General features: G+C 35.8%; 1 protein-coding gene across 1 annotated transcript; it reads right to left on the bottom strand.

Moving 5' to 3' along the window:
• Positions 1–3,840: 3,840 nt before the first annotated feature.
• On the bottom strand, positions 3,841–23,759 carry LOC124890094. Its single transcript, XM_047401963.1, has 4 exons — positions 23,607–23,759; positions 10,125–10,540; positions 6,862–6,992; positions 3,841–5,854 (listed from the first exon to the last, which is right to left on the bottom strand). The coding sequence occupies exons 1-4, from the start codon at positions 23,757–23,759 to the stop codon at positions 5,676–5,678; spliced, it is 879 nt and encodes a 292-aa protein (XP_047257919.1). The 3' UTR covers positions 3,841–5,675.
• Positions 23,760–25,411: the final 1,652 nt, after the last annotated feature.

The raw sequence follows: 25,411 nt of genomic DNA, 5'->3' as shown, positions 1-25,411 counted from the left end.
GGTATCTGGACCATTCTCACACCTCAACTAATTCCAAGGGATATCTTAGACCTCCGACTAGCAACACAACAGGTACTAGGTATAACTCAGTCCACGAAGACCGATACAAATAAGAAGAAATCACCTGATATTTTTTTGTGTCTAACATATCTAGCAACGGTTGAAATCCGTCACTTATTTAATTGTTGCTACAACGTATCAAAGCAAAAAAAGAAATTATCGAAGGTATTATTAATAGCATAGGAAAACGTAACTTGAAAATTTGATAGTTAACTTGTGGAATCCAACAGTTATTTTATCGGTATCGTTAAATCTTAGTGTAAATTTAGGTGGTTAGTGAATGGGTAATTATTGTCTAGTGTAAGAAAAACAAGAATATGAATGGAAATTGAGAATACAACTTTCTGCCGGAATTTGATAAAATGGTCGGAGAATAGTAAACGCTTTTGTAAAAACAGAGAAGGGAGAGTGATCGGGTGGGGGAGAAGGCTAAAAATTGATAGTATTTGGGCTTAAGTATGTGCGTCTCATGTAGCCAGCTAACAATGAGTTAAATCCCACAACTTATATTATATATATACTTGAGATAACATTTTTTTCTTTTACTTACCAAATAGTAAAAAATAAATAAGAAAACCAACTTGTCTCACAAGAAAGCATTTTTGTTTTTCCCAGATCAATTCATCGATGCAATGTAGGATTCTAACCCTAATTCACAATAAGTTGAGAGTTTCCTAAGTCTTGATTCGGAATATTCCTAACTGCAAGACGACAAGTTTCATCCATCTTCATGGATTTAGATACACTTCTGCATCTACTTTTATATTCTCAATAATTTTTCATGATAGTTCTTGACAAAAGATGATCATCTTTGTCACTAAAGTTTTGGTTCTAAACATAAACAACTGTTTTTCTTACTTATTTTTCAGTGTTTGTTTGGTAAATAGAAAAAATCTTCCTCTCTTTGGTTGCAAAGGGAAAAACAATTTCTAGACGGTAATAGTTTCTTGTGCTTCTTACCCAAATCCTCACCCCAAACCTGATATAGCTAACTAGGGATTGCATTTTCCAGCTTGTAATTAGCAAGTATTCTTCATTATCTTTATGAAGATCATTCTGAGGAAACAATTTGTTGGACAATTTGCTAGTTGTTCTACCATATTGTTGCAAATAAACTGGACACTTACTAATCTATGACGTCAGATATCTGAAAGAAATCACAAAGTTTTTCATTTTTGGATGACCGTGGTGTCTGGACCATTCTCACACCTCAACTAATTCCACGAGATTTTTGAGACCTCCGACTAACAACAAAACAGGTACTGGGTAACTCAATCCACCAAGACCGATACAAATAAGAAGAAATCACCAAAGTATTTTCCTTCAAAAATGCTTTCTTGGGAGACAACTTGGTTTTCTTATATATTTTTTACTATTTGGAAAGTAAAAGAAAAAAATGTTATCTCAAGATATTACCAAATATAAATTTAATTCATTTATATTACCAAATCCCACCACTTACATTATATATAAATACTTGAGATTAACATTTTTTTCTTTTACTTACCAAATAGTGAAAAATAAATCAGAAAACCAAGTTGTCTCCCAAAAAAATATTTTTGTTGGAAAATATTTACTTGGTACCAAACCCACCCAAAATCTAATTAAAAATAATTTCTCACATTTAATTCATTGTTAGCGGACTCCATGAGACACACATAATTAAGCCCAAATAATATCAAATTATTGCCTCTCTCCCCCACCCGATCCCTCTCCGTTCTCTGTTTCTACAAAACGTTTACTATTCTTCGGCCATTAGCATCAAATTCCGGCAGACAGTTGTATTCTCAATTTCCATTCATATTCTTGTTTTTCTTACACTAGACAATAATTACCCAATCACTAACCACCTAAATTTACACTAAGGTTTAATGATACCGATAGAATAACTGTTGGATTCCATAAGGTAACTATCAAATTTTTAAGTTCTGTTTTCTTTTGCTATCAATACTTTCGATAATTTCTTTTTTTGCTTTGATAAATTGTAACAACAATTAAATAAGTGACAGATTTTAACTGTTGTTAGCTATGTTAGACACAACAAAACACAAGGTGATTTCTTCTTATTTGTATCGATTTTGGTGGACTGAGTTACCTGATACTTGTTATGTTGCTAGTTGGAGATCTTAGATATCCCGTGGAATTAGTTGAACTGTGGGAAACCACAAACATCCAAACATGAAAAGCTGTGATTTCTTTCAGCTATCTACTATCATAGATTAGCAAGTGTCCTGTTTCTTTACAACAATATGGTAGAACAATTAGCAAATTGTCCAACAAATTATTTCCTCGGAATGATCTTCATAAAGATAATGAAGAATACTTGCTAATTACAAGCTGTAAAATGCAATCCCTAGTTAGCTATATCAGGTTTGGGGTGAGGATTTGGGGGAGGAGCACGAGAAACTATTACCACCTAGAAACTGTTTTTCTCTTTGCAATCGCCGAAGAGGGGAATATTTTTTCTATTTACCAACCAAACACCGGTAAATAAGTAAGAAAAACACTTATTTATGTTTTGAACCAAAACTTTAGCGACAAAGATGATCATCTTTTGCCAAGAATTATCATGTCAAATTAGTGAGAATATAAAACTAGATGCGGAAGGGTATTTGAATCCATGAAGATGGATGAAACTTGTCATCTTGAAGTTAGGGCTCTTCCAAATCAAGACTTAGGCTACTCTCAACTTGTTATGAATTAGGGCTAGAATCCTACATTGCGTAGATGAATTGATCTAGGGGGAATGGGAGCTGTATTAGGGAAGTGGAGTACGCGTCACCAGAGATACGAGTGAAAGTCGGTCGCAACCACGTGAATTGTGTTATTAAATAAAAGGATGACCGAGATTAGAGAATAAAACAGTTATTCATCCAATGATTTAGATCAAATCAACTAATTTCAGCTGGTTATATAACTAATTAGACTGAGCCGGTTGGGGAAAGTAATTACTGGTATTTCTCAGATTCTCTCTCAACTTTTTATTCCACACTCGTCTTCTTCCTCTCAACACTAATTCTCTTCTCGATTCTTCCATTACTGGATTTCCATGGCGATCAAAAGGCTGAGCTAAAATCGAGTTCATTTGAATGTAACCTTTCCTTTTCTGAATTCTCAGTGAATGTAACAGTAGATTAATCAATAAATTGCCTAATTCCATTTTTCTCTTTTACGAAAATTCCAAGTACATACAACGATGGGATATCAGAAAAGAAACCTTATGTATGATTTGTGAAAAGGTGTCTTTAGTGAAAGGTTGTGTCCTTTCATCATTTGGTTATCCTATTTCTATTTAAATCCCACCACTCGTGATTTTAACGTATCTTTACTAAATGCGTTTATAGAAAAACTTTTGTATCTTCACTATCATTGAGAATAGACATCTTCTTCTCCAAAACGATCAAATTTCTAACTTCTTGCTTTCCAAAAGAATTTCTTCACTGTTTGCTTTGTGCAGAATTCAATAGGCTTGTCATATCTACTAAAACTATTTGCTTATTATATAATCCTATAGCAATCTCACAAAGGAGAGGAAACAAATATCGTTTTTAGAAAAATATTTTGTGCGTGTTTCAAGCCTTTAACTATGTGTTTATTGTTTAGATTATTAAGTCATCATCTTTGTTTTCTTTTGTATTCATGAAACATATTTTCCAACACTTCATACTTTCACTTTTAGTGAGAAACTTTTGTTGCCAAATAATTATGTCATGGAATGTTTAAGACCCTAAGTTTTAAAAGTGTTATAACTACAATTATTATGACATTGTAACAAAGGTATCGGAGAATTACTTGATGATCTTGTTTCATAAAGTGATAAGAATATATACACATACATAGACACCTAACTATGGAAAGAATCAACAAAAAGAAAATCCTATAGATCTAATCCTATTCCTATAATTATGATACAATCCTTATAATTAAGCTAACTACATATTACAAGAAATTTTCAACGCTCACTCTTAAATTGGAGCATAGATATTAATCATATCCAACTTGTTACAAAGGGAATAAACTCGAGTCCAACTCACTGCCTTTGTGAGCAAATTCACTAGTTGCTCGTCTGGCGTAGCTAGTTGAAATCAAGTTGTTGAATCTCCTCCCGAATAAAGTGACAATCAACCTCAATATGTCTAGTTCTTTCATGATAAACTGGATTTGAGGCAATATGAAGTGCAACTTGATCATCACACCAGAGTTTTGCTAGCATATGATGCTTCAACCCAATTTCAGTCACAAGATGATGTATCCATATAACCTCACACGTAGATTGTGATATAGCTCTGTACATATTCAGTACTGGATTGAGATGCAACACTTTGCTTCTTACTCCTCCATGCTACCAAGTTCCCTCCAACAAAACACAATAGCATGTAGTGATCTTCTATTAATTTTGAAACCAGCCCAGTCAGCATCTGCAAAACACTCAATACGAATATGATTGTGATTGATATACAATATGTCAAGTCCAGGAGCTCCTTTCAAAGTAACATAGAATCTATTTCAAAGTTGTCCAATGGTTGATCGTTGGTGTGGACATGAACCGACTAACAACACTTACTGCAAAAGCAATATCTGAACGAGTCACAGTGAGGTAGATTAATCTTTCAACTATCCTCTTGTATCTCTCTGGATCATCAAAAGGGTTGCCATCATCTTTCAAAAGATGCACATTGGGAACCATAGGAATACTGTAAGATTTGGTTGTCAACATCTCAATTTCTGCAAGTAGGTCAAGAATATACTTTCTCTGAGACGGAAGAATTTCCTTCTTGCTTCTATTTACCTCTACTCCCAAAAAGTATTTCAACCAGCCTAAGTCCTTTGTATGAAATATAGTATGAAGAAAAGACTTTAGGAAAGAGATCCCCTCGAAATCATCTCTTGTGATGAAAATGTCATCAACATAAACAACAAGAAGGATAGTGCCAGCTGTAGATAGTTGGTAGAAGACAATGATCGCATTTGCTCATTTTCAATCCAAATTTCTTAACAACCTCACTGAACTTGCCAAACCAATTACGGGGACTATACTCAAGCTGTACAAGGACCTTTTCAAATGACAGACTTTCCTATACTTTCTTTGAGCAATAAAATCAGGTGATTGCTCCATATAAACTTTCTCTTGAACATCATCATGAAGGAACACATTCTTGATATCCAGCTGATGTAAAGGCCAATTCTCAAAAGCAGATAAAGAAATGAACAAGCAGACAAAAGTGAGGTTGACAGTTGGAGAGAAAGTGTGAATAATCTACCCCATATGTCGAAGCATATCATTTAGCCACAAGCCTGACTTTAGGTCTTGCCACATAGCCATCTGAATCAACTTTGACTGTGAACACCTACTTACATCCCACTGATTTTTTTCCGTTAGTTAAATCCACTAAATCCCATATGTGATTGTTCTCTAATGCATGTATTTCCTCAGCATCACATTTGACCATCCGGGATGATAAGAAATATCTTTCACAGGTTTAGGTACATAAATAGAGTTTAGAGAAACAATCAATGCACAAAATAAGCGATCATAGGAAACAAATTATCAATAAAATATGTGGATTTGCAAGTCTGCATACTTTTGCAAAGAGTAATAGAGAGGTCAATATTTTCTAGAGGATCAGGTGGAGTATGGTTTGATGGCAAATAAACTGGTACTGGTAATGTATCGTTGTTCTCTCGTCTCCTCGAATAAACTTGAACAATTGGTGGTCTTGCTGGAACAGGTGTTGAAGGTGCAGTAGTTGGCCGGTGCTCACTAGAATAACTAGGAATGGAGGAATAGCATCACCTGATTGCACAACACAAGTAACTTGATAAACTAATCACTCATCTTCTTTCTCCTGACTTGTGGAACTGGGGGTATAAAAGAATGGTATAGTTTCTGAAAATATCGCATCATTTGACACCAAATATTTGTCAAGTTCTAAGGAATAACATCGATATCCCTTCTAAAGACGAAAATAACCCAAGAAAACACACTTTTATGTTTTAGGATTCAAATTGACAACAAATACTCGAGCATCTCGAACATAACACGTACTTCCAAATAGCTTTGGTTCCACTGAAAATAATGACTTGTTTTAAAAAATAATATTGTAGGCACATTACCACCAAGCACAGGTGATGACATGCGATTTCTCAGAAAACAAGTTGTAGAGACTATATCGGTCCAAAATTATTTAGGAACCTTACTTTAGAACAGAAGTGTCAGAGTTGTCTCAAAGTAAATGCCTATTCTTCCACTCAGGAACTCTATTTTGAGAAGGTGTATCAACACATAATGACTGATGGAAGATACCCTGATGTAAGACTGAAACAACTCTGACATGTATTCTTTAGCATTGTCACTCCTTAAAAAACGTATTGAAGCATTGAATTGAGCTTTACCTTAGGCACAAAAGGCACAAAAGGCACAAAATGAGTAAACAATTCAGAGTGACTTTTCATAAAATAAATACAAGTTATCCGAGAGAAATAATCTACAAAAATGACAAAAGTACTTATGTCCAATTTTAGAAACAACGGGACATAATCCCCATCAGAATGAATTAGATTGAAAGCTGGAGACAAAGCTTCTTTAAACAAGGTAAAGAAGGATGTCCCAATCAATAGTGTGCTTCAAATAGAGACAAGACACTTGAGTAGGCAACAAATCGAGGCTCAGATTCATCAAGGATATAGATCACCAATTACACGTTCTTTACCAATAACCTTATGCGTCCCAAGATCACAAAACAAACAATGATTGGGAAAGAACAAAATACAACAATTAAGATCTCTAGTAAGTTTACTTACAGAAATTAGATTGAAGGGCAATTTCGGTAAACTTAACACATGACAAGGTAATAGAAGAGGTAGCTTTGATGGTCCCAGATCCCACAACGTCACATGTTGACCCATCATCTACTGTTACCTGTGAGGGTGTTCTGTATGATTGGAAGATAGAAAATATATTAAGATTACCCGTCATGTTATCTGTAGCACCTAAATCAATCACCTAGTTGTCGACATGCCTTTTTAGAATCAGCAAGGTAGTAACTGAGGTGAATTCTTTAAGATATTCTCGATACTGAGAGAATTCTGCAAACTCATCTGCCGAAACCAAAATTGTCTTACCCTTTTGATTTGTAACTGTATTTTCCCCTTTCTAATTGTTTCTATTTTCAAACTCAAATAATCAAAATGCCGAGATAGGAGAAGCCAACAAACAATCAAGCAAAAAGACAAAAGTCAATACCGATAAAATAATTGAAACAGAGGCTGAAATTCCAAAGTTCAAACAAAGTAACAGGCAATAAAGGAACCAATAATGAAGAACCAACAATATTTATGGGATATTGAATACAAATCAATAATTGCAACAGCACAAAATAAAAAATCAGATCTAAATCGTAGAAAATAAAGGGGAAAATGAACCTAGCAGTGAGGAAAAACCCTCCAAATGGCGCCTCAACATGAAGGAAAATTTGGGGTACCTGAAACTATAGATTCAACACTAGAACAGTAAACCCTGACCAATTTTGTCGGTGCATGCGTCTCCACGTGTCGGTGCGTGAAAGACAGTAGAGAACTTCAAGTGGCGCGTGAAGGCCACTAGCTTAACACCAGACATGGACAATGGACGGTACGATCGAAAACGATGATCCGCCTCCTTCTACTATGGTGGTGACTCAAACTGATTACTTAATAGTGATCTATTAGAAGTTCGAATATACAGAAGCCGACAAACTGAAATAAAACTGATACAAGATCACGAGCATAAGCACTGATACCATGTAACAAAGACTTCTATATAGAAAGGAGAGTTAAAAGGACAACCAAGGATAGATTTAAAATTTCAAATTTATTTTAATAATTAAGAGTATTTTCTGTATTTTATATATATTTTATTATTGTAATAATTATAGAAAAATATTTTTTCATGCTTTTATTTGTCGCGGCTTATTTTTCTTTCAAAAAGCGGGATTCAATGTGACAATTCTTTTTGGGATGGATTAAAGATTGAAGAGTTGTCACCTAACAAATTAAGGTGCGTTAGGGCACAACCTATGTTGCTATTTAGTCTAGTTCACCAGAAGTTCGGGTAAGGGTTCAAATTACCACAAAAGAAAGGTGTTAAGCACCTTTCGAGGTCCACAAAGTTGGTTCCCGATCGAATTCATACTTTACGTGGGAATTTTATATGATAGACAAAGGTCACCTATTTTATAAACTTAATGTAGCTAGGTGATAAGGTAATGAATTAAAAAAAAAATGTATTTAATTATTTCTAATTGCTAATTACCTAAGTGAAGATAGAAACAAAACAAACAATACAAATCAAATGAGCGAGGAGATAGAAATGACACAATTAATATAGCAAAAGGGTTGTCTATATAAGGAACCTAACTAGCCCAAACCAATAAACATATAAAGTAAATAGACGAGAAAAAACAAGTTCAAAAGATCGGACAAAGAATTTATTTTGTTTTATTCGAATCAGTACCCAACTTATTAATCATTACCCGGCCCATCAACCAGCAGCCGGATTATAAACAGATGACAGTGTTGTATGTCGCATTGACGAATTATACTTGGGTAATCATCATCTCCGAATGTCTACCCACCCCCACTTAGGTTGGTTGTTAAATTTAAGAGTGTTCTAAAAAGAAAAGACAAAACTAATGTCTCTAAAATGTCTACTGTCCCAGCCTATCGTCCAAGAGGCATTGGACTTTTCTATTTTAATTTTGGGGTCTAGACAAATAAAACTAGGTATCCTAGTTAGACTCGAAGCGCGTAAAACACGTTGGACACCAAGTAGCACATAATAATCTCGATTAAGCCTCTTGATTAATTAAGAAATTGGTTAAAGTGATTAGCATGCTAAAGCAAATAATTATTTATTTTTTGTAATTAAACCTGTAGGCATGATATCTAGGTGACACAATTGTTTATATGATGAAAGTTAATTGTTATTCATTTCAAGACAACGTCGTAATTTTGTTAAAACAAAAATATGCCAAAGTTAAATAAATATGTTGGGAAATGATAACCGTTAATTCTGTTATGCAAAAAATAATCAAACATGTTATAAATTAGTAAAAATGCTGGAAATTAATTTTAGAATACTAAAAAACGAATTCACATGCTGAAAATAATTAACATGTTGCAGCCTACCATTTTTTGTTACTGAAAACATTTATTACTTCGGAAAATTAACAAAAAAATTACTGAAAATTTATCAAACATGCTGAACATTATTTTAATATAATTGAAAATTCATTTTATATGCTGAAAATTCATTTTAATATACTGAAAATTAATATTGGTATGCTGGAAATTACTGAAAATTAATTTTAGTTTGCTGGAAAAATAGTTTTATATGCTGGAAATTAATTTAAATATACTGAAAATTAATAAAAGACCTAAAAACGTTGAACATTAATCTTTTATACTATCGACTGAATTAGCATGCTTGAACCCAAATTAACATGTCAGAATGTTAATTAAAGTCCTAAAAACAGGATTTCTAGGTGACCAAGTAATTTTGTTATTGATCCTAAATTAAAAGTTTTACCATGATCAAACAAATAAATAAAGAGATCTGTCCAAACTTAAAATGGGTAAGAGAATCAGCAAATAGACACAAGATTTTACCCATATAATATGAGTAAATTAGTATAGAGAAAAATCCTAACTTATCATAACTTTCCCAAAATCAAGCAATCAAACCAATTAGCTGTGAAGCTAGTTCAAATCATACCATAATTAGTTACCAAAGCAGTTCAAATACACATAAGAAGGCCATCACAATTGGAATTTAGAAAGACGGGAATAAACATGTCAAAATTACTTAGATTTGAGAAAAACTGTAATCAAAAGTAAAATTAGGGCTCAAAGACGGTTCACGAAATTACGGTTTTTCAAATATGTAGGTTCATAAACAAGCATTCAATTGCGGTAACTGAGTCAACATTCAAAGTCGAATCTCACAAATTGTAAATCAAAGAATTCAATTCGGGTAATTCACAAACAAGACGAATAAAATATGTAATTAGGGTATTATGAGATCAAACCCGATAATAATCACAACTTTCCGGCAAAATTTTGGTTGGGAATAGTATCGGCATCGACTGGTGAGTCTCTTCGGCGACTGGTCAGTTCGTTGGAGCGTACGATGCGGCGGCAGCGCGGCTGGGGGAGGCTGACGAAGGTCTTTCCGGCTGAGACGGGGCAGCGGCGAAGTTGGATTGCTGGTTGGAGGCGCAACGCTGATTTGGGGTTTCGCCGGTGTTGATGGTGGTGCGGTTGAGTTTGTGGTCGTCCGCGGGAGTAAGCCGGTGGTCGCAGTGTTTTTGGTTTTAGAGAGTGGGAGAGAGAGAAAGGGAGGGTGGCGGCTGAATGAGGGAATGGTTTGGTTTCGAGTCTTGTGTGTATAAAAGGGAAGAGGGGAAAACTTGGTCTCAGCCGTTGGATCAGTTTTGATCAACGACTAAGATTTAAAGTTATGAAAGATTTAAAATTGAGTCAAAATATATAATAATAATAATAATAATAATAATAATAATAGATAATGTATTTGTAAATTGTAAGCCTGCATATTTATGAAAATGATTTAATAAATATTAATAAAATTATGTAAACTATTATATTTGAATTAATAAATTATAAAAAAAATAATAAAAATTAATAAAATAATTTGTATATTTATCAATCATGAATGTGACACGCCAATATCTATTTAATACAAGAATAATGTGTGAAAAATATTAATATTTGAAATTAAATAATTTTAATAAATAGCAGCCTAAGAATACATCGGTAGGTTAAAATTGTGTGACAACACTACTTCTCTACCACATGTGAATATTTATTCATACAAAAACATCTTTTCAAGTTTCTATTTTTCTACCACATGTGAATATCTATTAACATGTCTATTTTATTTTTATTACATCCCACTTAGTAAAAAAATATTTAAAAAATAAATATAAAAATGTTTTTAAAAGAAAGAATTTTGTAAATCTTATTAATTCATTATTTTTATTGATACTTAATGTCTAAATAAATAACGATACATAAAATAGGATGGAAGAATTATTGCTCTATCATATAAATATTTATATCCATGTGGCTATTGTTTTCGCCACATGGACATTAAAAGACATTTCAAGATGATGTTTCTAAAATTAAATTAACTAAAAAATAATAATAATTGTTCTATCACACAAATATATATCAAGGCCGTTATTGTTTTCACCGCAAAATTAATGACACCAACTTTTAGAATTGATATTTCTTCTCTAAACTAGACTAAAAAATAGATGACTCATGGAATAAAAAGCCAAAAGACTCTTCATATTACCCAAAATAAACCCTTCTCTCATCACTGTTCTCAATTCTCACATATCTGTGTGTATGTAAATTTTTTGTACATTCTCATTCAATTTTTTTGGATATTTATTTATTTATTCAATAAGGATAATTTTTATGTTTTTTTTAAGTAGACGTTTTTTGGTTGAATGGATAACTTTTATTTAATTTCAGCATGTGTTTTTGTAAAAATTTACCTGTATTATGTAATTGGCTTTTGAAACTGTAAAACGCAGATAATGTGATACATCCTAAGTCTTGTTTCTCAAAACATTCACAGCTACTGTCTAAGTTTTTTCGCGTTCATAGTGCTTTAGATTAATATATGATGCTTTTTTTCCTTCTTCATCTGAGGCTTTATAACTAAGTTTATTTTTTAGCTAAGTTAGATTTTTTTTAAAAAATATATATATTCCAGTGATACCAAACTTAGATATGCTCATCTTTTAAAAGAAGATTCTAAAATATCACAATAATACCTAACTTTAAGATCTAGTCATTTTTTCTTTACAATATTTTACATATTTATTTCAAAGTTAATTTAATATATACATCTTGAAACTGTCTGTTTTGCAGTTTCATCTCTTCGGTGGTAGTTATTTATACGTCCGAGTATATATTTGACTGTGTGGTAAGTACGACTTATTGAATTTTTTTATTTAATTATAAATATTTTTCTTCATTATTTAATTATAATATAAAACATGAAATGATTATTTTTCTCTGTTAATGAGTGTCTCTTATATTTTGTTAAAGCCACATGTGTCGCATAAATATGCATAAGTATAATTATTACTTGATATGGACGTGTAATGAACTTTTACTTTTATTGTTCTTTTTTTCAAGAATTCATAAAAATATTTGAGCCACAAAAATGTCATGTAATAGAGATTCTAAAACTGATCAAACTATCGAAAAAACAAATGTTGACAAAAATACTAAAAGTCATGAATTATATAGATTGATGTCTCTTGAGAAAAAAAAAGTCTTTTTGCACATCGACGAGCAAGAAGAGCAGAGCTGAAAAGACAACGAGTGTCTGAAAGTTCAATGAACAAAGATTCGACTTCTGCATCAACATTCAGTTGTATTAATGTTTCTGCTGAACAAAGATATCTTTTTAAAAAGGAATCAACAATTCCATCAGAAACAGGTAGAGATAAATAGAGTCATTATTAAATATTACACAAAAGCTATTTAATAATTTTATTAATAATAATATTATACCCTAAAATTAGTATGTCCTCATTTTGGATTTTTTAGTTGCAGGGTATGGTTACATAGAACCTACTTACTTAACTATTGTGCCATTAGAAATGAGTTATATTAAACTAAAAGATGTTCCAAAATGTCAATTCTGTAAAGCAAAAAGATTTGAATTTGAGTCGCCTGCATTTTGTTGTAGCAATGATTCTATTCAATTAACTTCACATGAAATTTAAATAGAATTGAAAAAACTTTCTAAAAAAAAAACAGAGGAATCAAAATATTTTCGAACTTATATTAGAACATACAATAACATATTTGCGTTCACGTCTCTCGGGGTATCTTATGGAAAAAAAAAGTTAGTAAAAAAATAAAGGTATTTATATTTTTCGGGTTCAAGGACAAATGTATCATTTCATTAATGACCTGATTCCTGCAGATCAAAAAGGCAAAAATTTGCAGCTATATTTCTTTAATAGTGAAAATGAAGTAAGAAATCTAATGACATGTACAAATAAATTAAATGAGTTTATCGTTAAAAATTTGATGGATATACTAAAAAATAATTCATACTCAATGTTTATAAAATCTTTGATTGATGTTTCATGACTATCTAATTTTTATATTGCACTTAAGTGTGATTCTGATTTAGATCAACGAATATATAACTTACCGACTGTAACAGAAGTTTAAGGCATATAGGTTGAACAAGATATTAATAATTCTATTACTACGCCACATATCCAAATATATACAAAAAGTGATTAAAGTCAATTGGTAAGTTATTATTATGGTTGTTATGATCCATTATAATATCCTTTATTATATTCATATGCTCAAAATGATTGTCATTGTGGTATTAAAAAAATTAAGCATTCCTCTAACACATTTATACAAATATATTGTGAGCAAGAACAATTACTAAATGTAATGCATATGTCTTCAATTGATAGACTTCTTAATATGGAAGCTGAAGTAATGCAAAAAGAAAAACGAAAAAAAGACACTGTCTTTTGTCGTGAATATTATTGTTACAAATTATAAATAAGAGAAGATGTAAATATAATCTTACATTCAGGAAGATTATTTCAACAATACATAGTAGATGAATGGATAAAAATTGAAAGTCAAAGATTAGACTTTGCTTCTTTTAATTAAGATTTATTTAGAGTAGATATATTAGAAATTTTTTTAGATATTTTATGTCGTAGAGAAGGAGAAGCGTCAAAAAAGGGAAAACAATGCATACTTCATTTAAGCTTTATCTGAGGCCCATGGAATATGAGAGGCGGTATATGGATGCTATTGCATTAGTACAAGATTTTGAAAAACCTGATATATTCCCGCAACTCTTCAAAACGTATGCCAATTGTATTAAAAATAGGACAAAGTCCCAACCGTTTCGGCAAAGGACTTGAAATTTGGCCATGCATGTACACCCCATCGCGTTGGTGGTAGTATTGACAAGAGCAACACTATGCGTCGAGATCGCGTCGACTCACTGGAATTAGCCTCCAAAATTTTGGTTAAGCGTTGAACGTCCCTTTTTTTTCTCATATTTTTTGTAGTGTATTTTCAATGAATTGCAAGCCTTTTTATCATTAATATATTACCATATTCAGCTCACAAAGCTTCCTACATAATTGCACACCACATATTAAAAATCAAAACAACACAATATCCTCAACGATGAATCAAAACAAGAGCTAAAATAAGGCTAATTCACAATGATCATCACTTATTATTCCACCTCTTAACTTAATCAAGTTGCACTTTGCACATTAGAAACAAGTTATTCCACTCATAATTACACATTTAAAATATTTGGAACAAGTTAAACACATTAGAATCCAACGAAACCAACTAGGCACACATCTAGCTCAAGCTAGTAACACTAGTCTTTCGGGTTGAACTCTAAATAACTTAATTAAGTACAAATTTATTTAAAAAATACGTTGAATATTATAAACACACACTTGGATACTTATATACTTATTTATATTATATTAACACATAAATCAAATGAATTATTCTCAAAACAAGGCTAAATAGGTTAGAATAGTGACGCTAGAATGTATAAATACACCCAACATCACCCGGCCTCCTTGGATGTCCTGGTCGATTTTCAACCCACAACACGCTCGGACCCTGGTCCCACCCCCAGAACCATGGGTTATAACACACTGATTTGGCATCAAAATGCCCCATTCGTGCTGTTTTACCCGTTTGACCAACCTAATGGCCTGGCCGACTCCAACGGCCCAAACTACGCCGCTCCCTAGCTTCTCTGTCAAGTCCTGATTGATTTTTGGCCCACAGCACTTCCGAACCTCAGGTCCACCCCTAGAACCGTGGGCTATATAACACCGATTTGGCCCAAAAATGTCCCATTTATGCTGTTTTACCCGTTTGACCACCCAAATGGACTCCCCGACCGCAATAACCCACACTAGGCTACTCCCCAGCCTCTCTGTTATGCCCTGATCAATTTTTGCCCTACAGCATGCCAGACACCGGGCCTACCCCTAGAACTGTGGGTTATAGCAATATCGATTTTGCCCGAAAATGACCCATTTAGGCAATTTTGCTCATTTGATGACTCAAATAGCCCCGCCGACCCCAACGACCCTTACTAGGCTGTTCTTCATCCTCCCTGTCATGCCCTGGTTGATTTTTGGCTCACAGATCACTTAAAAATCGTGCCGAACTTCGAAACTGTGGTCTATAACACATTGATTTGGTCCAAAAATGCCCCGTTAGTGCTATTTTGCCCGTTTAGCCACCCAAATGGCCCTGCCAACCCCAACGGCCTCTAAAAGGCCACTCCCCAGCCTCCCTATCATGTCCAGGTTGATTATCGACCCACAACACATGCGGACCCCAAACGCACCCCTGGAACTGTGGGCTATAGCATACCAATTTGGCTGAAAAATGCCACGTTCGCACTATTTCACCTATTTGATCATCCAAATGACCCAACCGACCCAATCAACCCATACTATGCCACTTCTCATCCTCTCTGGCACGCCTCGTTTGATTTTTATCCCACAACACGCTCGTAACCCTGAGCCCCACCCCTAAAATCGTGGGCTACAACACATTAATTTGACCCAAAAATGTCCTGTTCATGCCGTTTCACCCATTTGATAAGCCAAATGGCCCCGCCGACCCCAATGTCCCATACTAGGCCTCTTCCCAACCTCCCTGGCATGCCCCAGTTTATTTTTAGCCCACAGAATGCTTCGACCTCGGACCCACCCCAGAATCGTGGGCTATAGCATATCAATGTAGCCCAAAAATGCCCTGTTTGCATCGTTTTGCCCGTTTGATTGCCCAAATGGCTCCGCCAATCTAAAAATCCCATACTAGGCTGCTCTAAAGTCTCCCAAGTATGCCCTGATCTATTTTTGGCCAACAACATACACAGAACCCGGTCGCACCTTCAGAACCGTAGGCTATAGCATATCGATTTGGCCTAAAAATGGCCTATTCGCTCTATTTCGCTCCACCGACCCCAACGACCCATACTAGGCCACTTCCCCGCCTACCTATCATGCTCCAGTCAATTTTTAACCAATAACATGCCTGGATCCTGGGCCCACCCTCGAAACCGTGAATTATAGCACACCAATTTGACCCAAAAATACCCCATTTATGTCGTTTTGCCCGTTTGGCCACCCAAATAGCGCATCGACCCCAACGGCCTACACAAGGCTTCTCCCCAGCCTCCCTGTCATGCACCGATTGAGTTTTGACCTACAACACACTCGAGCCCTGGGCCCACCTGTGGAACCGTGGGCTATAGTACACCGATTTAGCCCAAAAAATGTTCCATTTATGCCGTTTTGCCTATTTGACCTCCCAAATATCCCTGAAGATCCCAACGACCCACACTAGGCTGCTCCCAAGCCTCTCTAGCATACCTCAGGTTATTTTTGTCCTATAGTATGCCCGAACCTCGGGTCCACTGATCTGAGGTGATTTTATGCACCTTAGTGTTATTATCCTAGCTGATTTGGCCTTGTTTTGAGGACTAATTGTGTTCTTAATATGTTAATAATAATCTAATTGTGCATCTAAGTTTTTAAATATGTGATTACATTGTTTAAAGTGCTTTCAAAATAAGTTTATACTTAATTTGGTCACTTAGAGTTCAAACGAGAAAACTAGTGTTACTAGCTTGAGCTAGGTGTTGTTCTAGCTGATATCATTTGATTCTAATGTATTGCATGAGTTACTAAAGTTATTATTGTGTAATTATGTGTGGATCAACTTGTTTATAATGTTTAAAGTGTAATTGAAACAAGCCAAGAGTCAAAACAATAAGAGGGAGATTAATTGGGCAAGACTAGTCTTAGCTTGAGTTTCTCGTTCGCCATTATGGATGTTGTGTTTGTTTTGAGCTCTAATACATGGTATTTGATGTTATAGTATGCTTTCTGAGTTGATTTAGATGATATACGAAGGATATACAAGCTGTAAATGAAGTGTAAATAACACCACAAAACTTGGGATGAAAGACAAATGCACAAAGTAAAGTTGGACGTCAAAAATAGAATTCCAGTGAAGCCTTGCGATGGAGGCGTGTCGCGCCCCACACTCTAGTGGAATAAGTGGCGTGTCGCAAGCCTCATTATAGTGGTGAATTTCGACCTCTAGTCCTTAGAAATGGGTGGTGCATCGCGAGGCATATGCTCGAGCCAGCAAAATTCCCCTGCTATTAATATAACACTTTAACACATTATTAGACTCTTTTGGGCGTCTTGGAGCTTGGAGAGGGGCTTCTCAACACTTTAAATAGGGTTTATTGCTTTTACTTTAGATTATTTGTGGATTATATCATGTATTCATTGATCTTGATTATGATTATGTCCATTAGTGGCTAAACGCCCCCTTTCCGATGTTAAGGCCAAGAACATGTTTACTTTCGCTTTGAATTGAGTTTGTTTGGATTGATTATCATACTTAGATTTTTGTTTATCCTTGTTATCATTATTTTAAGGATTTGCAACCCTTAGAATACATATATTGTCGACCTTGTGAGCTCCGGAGGGGAACAGAAAGATAAAATGTGGGGATAAATAGAGATAGGTTCTTATTCTTTTATGGAATAAGGAATTTGAATTAGCGACTAGTATAGGGATATACCTAGAATCCTTGCTTGGTTCACATGTAGGATGACATCTTAATGCATATAAATGGATTATTACATCCCCTCTCAATGTTTTAGTTATAATTTCTAGTTAGGTAGAAGGTTAGAGGTCGGGAGACCATGATCATATGATAAACCCTACGAATCAACAACCAAGATAAGTAATCTAACGAATGATGTTCAATAGCAAAGTATGATTGTTCGTAGTGATTTAGCCCTAATTTCTTATCCATTGATTGTCCAAAGTCTTTACTTTTCTACATAATTTTAGTTTACTTTTAGTTTATAAACTTCTAAAACTCTTTTGGTTATGTTTGTACCAATTTCATCTCAATAGTTAAACTAGAATTGGTTAATTGCTTAACATAAGTCTCTGAGGGATCGATATTCGGCTTTATTTAAGGCCACTGTATTACTTGTTGAGACCACGTACACTTGCATGTGCGCTTCGACGCTTCACCTAGCCCTAGAACTGTGGGCTATAGCACACCGATTTGGCCCAAAAATACTCCGTTCATGCCATTTCACCCGTTTGACCACCCCAATGGCCCCGCCGATCCCAACGTCCCATAATAGGTTGGTACCCATCCTCTTTGTCATGCCTCAGTTGATTTTTGGCCCACAGCAGGCCCGAACCCCAAGCCCACCCCCGAAATCGAGAACTATAGAACACCGATTTGGCCTAAAAATGCCCTTGTAGCGCCGTTTTGCCAGTTTGACCATCCAAATGGATTCGTCAACCCCAACGAATAGACTATGCCATTTCTCAGCCTCCCTGGAACATCCCGATTGATATTTGGCCCACAACACACCTAGAACACTGGCCCACCCCCAAAACTGTGGGCTATAGCACCCCGATTTAGCCCGAAAATACTCCGTTCGCACCATTTTGGTCGTTTGACCACCCAAATGGCCCCGCCAGATCCAATGGCCCATACTAAGATGCTTTCCATCCTCCTTGGCATGCTCCAATATATTTTTGGCCCACAACACACCTGGAACCTTGGACCACTCCAGGAACCGTGGTCTATAGCACATTAATTTGGCTTGAAACTGCCCCGTTCATACCGTTTCGCCTGTTTAACCAACCAAATGGCCCGCTGACACTAACAGGCCATACTAGGCTACTCCTCGGCCTTGCTGGCATGCCCCAAATAGTTTTTGGTCCACAACACTGATATAGTATGGCAACACGATACTTTCGATGCTTAAAACTACAAATTTCTGTGTGAACTTAGGATATATTATTAGATATGAGACACTTTGGTATATATATCAGGTAAAATAGGTTTACAATAGTGTTTGAACAAAAAAAGAGGAAAAAAACCTGAAAAAGACCTATTTTGATCAGGATACGAGTCAGCTCTTGAGTCATAAATATTTGATACGACTCATAAGTTGAATCATATGCACAACAGAACCAACAACCAATCTAAGGAACCAAGTATGAAGAAGATACAACTCAAGTATCCAAGTTGTAAGTTGGGATACGAGATGTACAGAGCAGTCGTAAGCATAATAGAACCTAAGCTACCATCCAGGAGTTAAAGTCTCAGAAGTATACAAGTCGAACGTCTGAGTACGACTCGTATAGGGAAGTCGTACACAAACTAGTGTCCAGAACTTGGAAATACTAAAGTCACAGGTGGATATGAGCAAAGTACACGAGTCATACACTCAGGTACGACTCGTAAGCTAAATTCATATGCTTAACAGGAAGTTGAAGCCATGGGAGAACAGACACTGGAACAGATATGAGAAGGCTGGGTACGACTCGTATGATGTCGATATGAGTGAAGATCGAGTCGTACCTACTGCCGACATAACTTTACCTTTCTTATTTTTAATAAGATTTTAATGATGTTTTGAGATACTATAAATACCCCAGGGTTTATATTTTATTAGGTTACGCTCTTTTATATTATTTCACATATTATTACATACTTTAAAATTATTCTTGAGATTTTGGGTATTTATTCAGTACAAGACTTTGGAGTTTAATCATCTTATTCTTGTGTAATTGATTTTATGTATTCTTTATTGATGATCATGGTTTCTTGAACAAACATAAGTGGCTAATATCCTTGACTAAGGTTGTAGGAACCCTAACGGATTAACTATGTAGAGGAAGTGTGATACTCATCTGTTCTAGGGCTATGCATGTATCTTAATATTCTTCATGATAATTAATCTCAAGTTGCTGCAGTATCTTGAGATGCTTGTATTCGTTTCCATCCTCACAAGGGAGTTTGCAATTGGGAAAAGAAGTTAAGACTGTGATTTGAGATTTCTACCTCCACCTTTTAGTCCCCATGTCTTATCTAATCACATTATCCCAAAAGGAGTAGTGAACTGAGGTCGTAGCAAGTAGCAACAAGGCGACGCCCTGAGATTTAACTAGTAAAGGGTGAGATTTATCTTTGTACCCATAAGGCGGCTGATAATACCTATCTTGTAGACATTGTATGCAAAACAATAGAATAGTTGGGTTGATCATGAGAAATTTAAGTAGTTGAGAGACCAGGGGGAACATAATCCTAGTGTTCGTTTATTATTGTCTACAACTCAAAAGCACTCAATATTTTGTTACTACTTGCGATTGATACTAAAATCCCCCATTTACTTTCCTATACTACTCATGGATTACATCAAGTCAAACAACTGTTCACATTTTCCTTGTCGGTTCGACCCCAACCTAGTTAGGTTATTATATTTGCAATCGACCGCAATATACTTCAATTCGAAGTATAGTTTTAGGTAACATAAATCACTCCCAAACCCTGAGCCCACCCCTAGAATCGTGGGCCTATAGCACACTAATTTGGCCCGAAAGTGCCCCGTTCGCGTTGTTTCGCTCGCTTGATCACCCAAATGGCCTCGCTGCCCCAACAACACACATTAAGATGCTTCCCAGCCTCCCTATCATGCCTCAATTAATTTTCGTCCCACAACATAACCGAATTCAGGGCCCACCCCTAGAACCGTGGGCTAAAGCACACCGATTTAGCCCAAAAATGCCCTATTTCTGCCGTTTTACCTGTTTGACCACCCAAATGGCCCTGATAACCCCAACGGACCATACTAGGCCACTCTCCAGCCTCCCTGACATGCCTTGATTGATTTTTGATCTATAAAGTCTCTAAACCCCAATCCCACCCCTAAAATTGTTGGCTATAGCAAATCGATTTGGCCCAAAAATGTCCCGTTCATGCTGTTTCACCCTTTAGACCACCCAAATGGCCCTGCCAACCCCAACGACCCATACTAGGTTACTTTATATCCTCTTTAGCATGTTCCAGTTAATTTTTAGCCTATAAAATGCTGGACCTCGAGCCCACCCCTAGATTCATGGGCTATAGCACATCGATTTGGTTCGAAAATACCCATTTGCGCCATTTCACCCGTTTGACCACCTAAATGGACCCGTTGACTCCAACGACCCATACTAGGTCACTTCTCAGCCTCTATAGCATGACTTGGTCTATGTTTAGCCCATCGTATTCCCGAACCCCGGGCTCACCCCCAGAACCGTGGGCTATAATATATTAATTTGGCCTGAAAATATCTCGTTCATGCTATTTTTCCTGTTTGACCCATACTAGGCCACTTTCTAGCCTCCATAGCATACTCGGTCAATTTTTGGCACACAACATGCTCGAACCCTGGGCTTACACCCAGAATCCTGGGCTATAGCACACCGATTTGGCCCAAAAATATCCCGTTTGACCATCCAAATGGCCTCTCCGAGCCTAACTTCCCACACTATGCCGCTCCCCATCCTCTCTAGCACACATCGGTCAATTTTTGACCCACAAAACGCCTGTATCCCTAGCCCATCCTCAGAACTGTGAGTTATAAAAATTAATTTGGCCCTTAAAATGCCCTATTCGCGCTGTTTCTCCTATTTGACCAGGAAAATCACCCCGCCGACCCCAACGACCCATATTTAGAAGCTCCCCAGCCTCGTTGGGAATATTTATGCATTCTAGCATTGCTATTCTAGCCTTTTTAGCCTTATTTTGAGGATAATTTGTTTGCTACATGTGTTGATAATGATATAAATATGCATCTAAGTGTCCAAGTATGTACTTACAATGTTTAATAGTGTTTTCACACAAGTTTGTAATCAATTTGATCATTTAAAAGTCAACCAAGAAAACTTGTGTTACTAGCTTGAGTTATGTGTTTGTTTAGTCTATTGCGTTAGAGTCTTTTATGCTAATGAGTTCCTAAGGTCCTTAGAGTGTAATTATATGGGAAAAATTTATTTGTAATGTTATAAGTTCAATTAGATTAAGTCCTGAGTCAAAACAATAAGTTGAAGATCAATGTGAATTTGTCTAGTCTTAGCTCGTTTTTTAGTCCACCGTTGTGGCTATTGTGTTGTTAAAATATCTAATATGTGGTATGTGGTTATGTAGGATGTTTGGTGAGATGAATATGGTGATATATTGATAAGGTAAAAGCTGGAAATTATGTGAAAACATCACACAAAGGCTTGGAGTAAACCACGAAAGCATGAGATGAATCATGACGAAAGACGATGTAGTGGAGCATGTCACCGCGATTGGGTGATTATAGCAATGGCATGGACAGCGCATTGCGATAATAGAATAATTAGAATTTGTCAATTCTAGTAACTCACTGCGATTACACTGCATCACGAGCTAGTAGCACACTCTAGCGCGATGCAATGACGATTAAAAGCAAAAAACTATGCCCAGCTGGAAAATAACAATGTGGAAACCTAATCCCATTCGGTTTATGAGTTGTCTACTATAAATATAACGTGTTATATTCCATTTTGGACAACTTGGAATGGCTAGGAGTATTGAGAAGGCTACTACAACTTTATCTTAGGTTTTATTCTTTAATTTAGTTACTTTATGGTTTTAACCATTTGTACAATTATTTGGATGTTGATTATGGCTATGAGTGGCTAAAAACTCCCTTTCTGGGGTTAAAGCCAAGAACTTGAGTACTATTATTTTGAATTAATTTCATTTGATTTGCTTATCAATATTGGTTGTTTGTTTATTCTTGATTTAACTATTTGATGGATTGATCACCTGAAAAATACATATATTATCGACCTTGTGATCATGGGAGAGGGAATAGGGAGATCGAATGTAGGGATTTACTGGGGTTCTTATTTCTTTATAAAATAAGAAATTTGAATTAGCATCTAGGAAAGAGATGTATCTAGAAGCCTGACTTGATTCACATGTAGGATGATAGCTTAAAGAACTTAATTGGATTATTACATCCCTGTTCAACGATGTAGTTGTAATGTCCAAATTAGGTAAATGATTAGAGGTCGGGAGACCATGATCATGCAAATAACCTTACAAATCAACAACAAAGATAAGCAAGTTAAAGAATGAAGTTCAACAACATAGTATGATTGTTCAAAGTGCTTTAACCATGGGATTTACTCCATTGATTGTTTCAAGATCTTTACTTTATGCATTGCTTACTTTACTTTAGTTTACACTATTCCAAACTCTTTTTGGTTACCTTTGCATCAAATTAATCTTAGAGGTTAAACTAAAGTTGGATAGTTGTTGAAGCAAGTCCCTGTAGGATCGATACTTAGCTTTTTTTAAGGCCGCTCTACTACTTGGTAGACCGCGTATACTTGTGTGTGTGCTAGGACGTTGTCAAGTTTTTGGCGCTGTTGCCGGGGACTTGAAATTTGGAAACTATTTTATTTTTAGTTTTGATTTTTTTGATTACTTTGGTGCTTTACACTTAGTCTTGGTTTTGTTATTGTAGGAAGCAGGTTTTTAGGTTAATAAGCTGGCAAGGGATCAGGAGTTGGTTCAACCCAGCCCTGAGCCTGAGCAACACTTTTACTAAAGAAGGAGAGAAGCAATCCCTCTCCCTCAAATTCCTTAAATCCAAGAAGTCCAAGAGAATCCTGCTTAAATGGCTCAGGAATAACAAGCCCGCAGGACAGTTTGTGAAGTGGCAGTCCCATTTTTCATAAACTTGACTTTCCTAATTCAAATACTGGCTGTTGGAGGGAACTTCAAGTTAAAGAACAACATGGTGAATCTTCTAATCAATAGTGGATAGTTTGCAAGACTTGTACACGAGGATCCATAAGTCCACTTGTAGAATTTCATCGAGCTCACTGACACATTCATCCCGATAGGTGTGGCTAGAGATTTCGTAAGGCTGACACTCTTTTCCTATACACTGTTGGAGGAAGCAAAGAGGTAATTGAATGAGGAGCCAACGAATTCAATCATGACATGGGATGATTTAGCCCAAAAATTCCTAATCTGTTTTTTTCCATCTGGCAAGACTACGAGACTTCGTAGTAAGATAGTGAGCTCCAAACAGAGGCTAGATAAAAATCTATATCATGCTTAGGAATGCTTCAAGGCTTTTCTTGGGGACTATCCACTTCACCAATAGTACAATGAGGTACTTGCTCATACTTTTGTAGAAGTACTTGATCATAATACAAAGATTTTTCAAGATTCAGCCACAGGTGGTCAAGTATTAGAGTTGACTTATATTGATTTATATATATTATTGAACCGCATAGCACAAGGAAATCCTGAGTGGAATTCATATTCTAAAAGTTCCACGAAAAGAATTATAGGTATATTAGAGGTTGACCAATCCACTGTCATATCTACTTAGATCTCTGCATTGCAAAACCAAATAGGCAGTCTAAAATTAAGAGTAGCATAACCTGCAGCCACAGTCAATACAATCTAACAAGCTATAGGTTGGTGTGAAATTTACGGTAATAGTGCCATTCAGTGGCTACGTGTGCTTCCAATCCAGAGTCGATAATGTATGTGGGCAATGCTCAAAGGCCAAATTATGGTAATGCCTACAACATGAAGTGGCAGACTCAACCATTGAATAAGCCTTGGAACACTCAATCATAGCAAATTCAAAAACTACAAGCACAAGAAAGCCAGTCAACTAACAACTTGGAAGAGATGTTGAAGCAGGTTCTAGCTAATCAGACACAGTTGGAAGTAGATTTAAAGAACCAGAAAGTGCCCCAGAGAATCTTAGAGTTGCAGTTGGGACAGTTACAATAAGCATTAAATACCAGGCCTCAAGGTGGATTGCCAGGAGATACAGAAAATACAAAACAAGTCATGGCAATCACTTTAAAGAGTGGTAAAGATCTTCATAGAGAACCATCAAAGACAACTAAGGAGGTAGATGCAGATTTGATCCCCCACAAGTTTCCAAAAAAGTTGCTGAAAATTTGAGAAAGTTTGAGTACTCGAAAGAAAAAGTTGCTAAAGAAGTGAAAAAGATACCACAACTTTCTTTCCCTCACAAGAACAAAAAATCAAAGGAGGACACATATTTTTAGAAGTTCTTTGACACGTTAAGAGAGCTTTATATTAACCTTCCTTTTTTAGATATTTTGTAGGGTATGCCCAAGTATGCTAAGTACTTGAGGGATATGGTGGCTAATAAGGTAAAGTGGTAGGAAGTTGAAACGGTAGCACTCACTGAGGAGTGCAATTTTTTGGTTATTCAAAAGATGCCAAAAAGGCTTAAGGAACCTGGGAAGTTTACTCTCCCCATTCGGATTGGAAACAGCGAGGTAGTTCAGGCACTTAGTGATTTAGGGAAAAGTATCAACTTGAT

The sequence above is a fragment of the Capsicum annuum genome, unplaced genomic scaffold, assembly GCF_002878395.1.
Source record: "Capsicum annuum cultivar UCD-10X-F1 unplaced genomic scaffold, UCD10Xv1.1 ctg1184, whole genome shotgun sequence".
In the NCBI taxonomy this organism is placed as follows: domain Eukaryota; kingdom Viridiplantae; phylum Streptophyta; class Magnoliopsida; order Solanales; family Solanaceae; genus Capsicum; species Capsicum annuum.
Note: the sequence above shows the minus strand (reverse complement) of the source record. Positions and strands in the feature narration are given on the sequence as shown.

What these genes read in the sequence shown, in the direction of transcription:
- LOC124890094 (XM_047401963.1), bottom strand. Translation starts at nt 23,759, where the DNA reads ATGGGACTGCCACTTCACAAACTGTCCTGCGGGCTTGTTATTCCTGAG. An exon ending in AAAGTTGTGATTATTATCGG is followed by an intron (nt 6,993 to 10,124) that starts GTTTGATCTCAT and finishes CCAATCATACAG; the next exon opens with AACACCCTCACAGGTAACAG. An exon ending in TGCCCTTCAATCTAATTTCT is followed by an intron (nt 5,855 to 6,861) that starts GTAAGTAAACTT and finishes TTGTGCAATCAG; the next exon opens with GTGATGCTATTCCTCCATTC.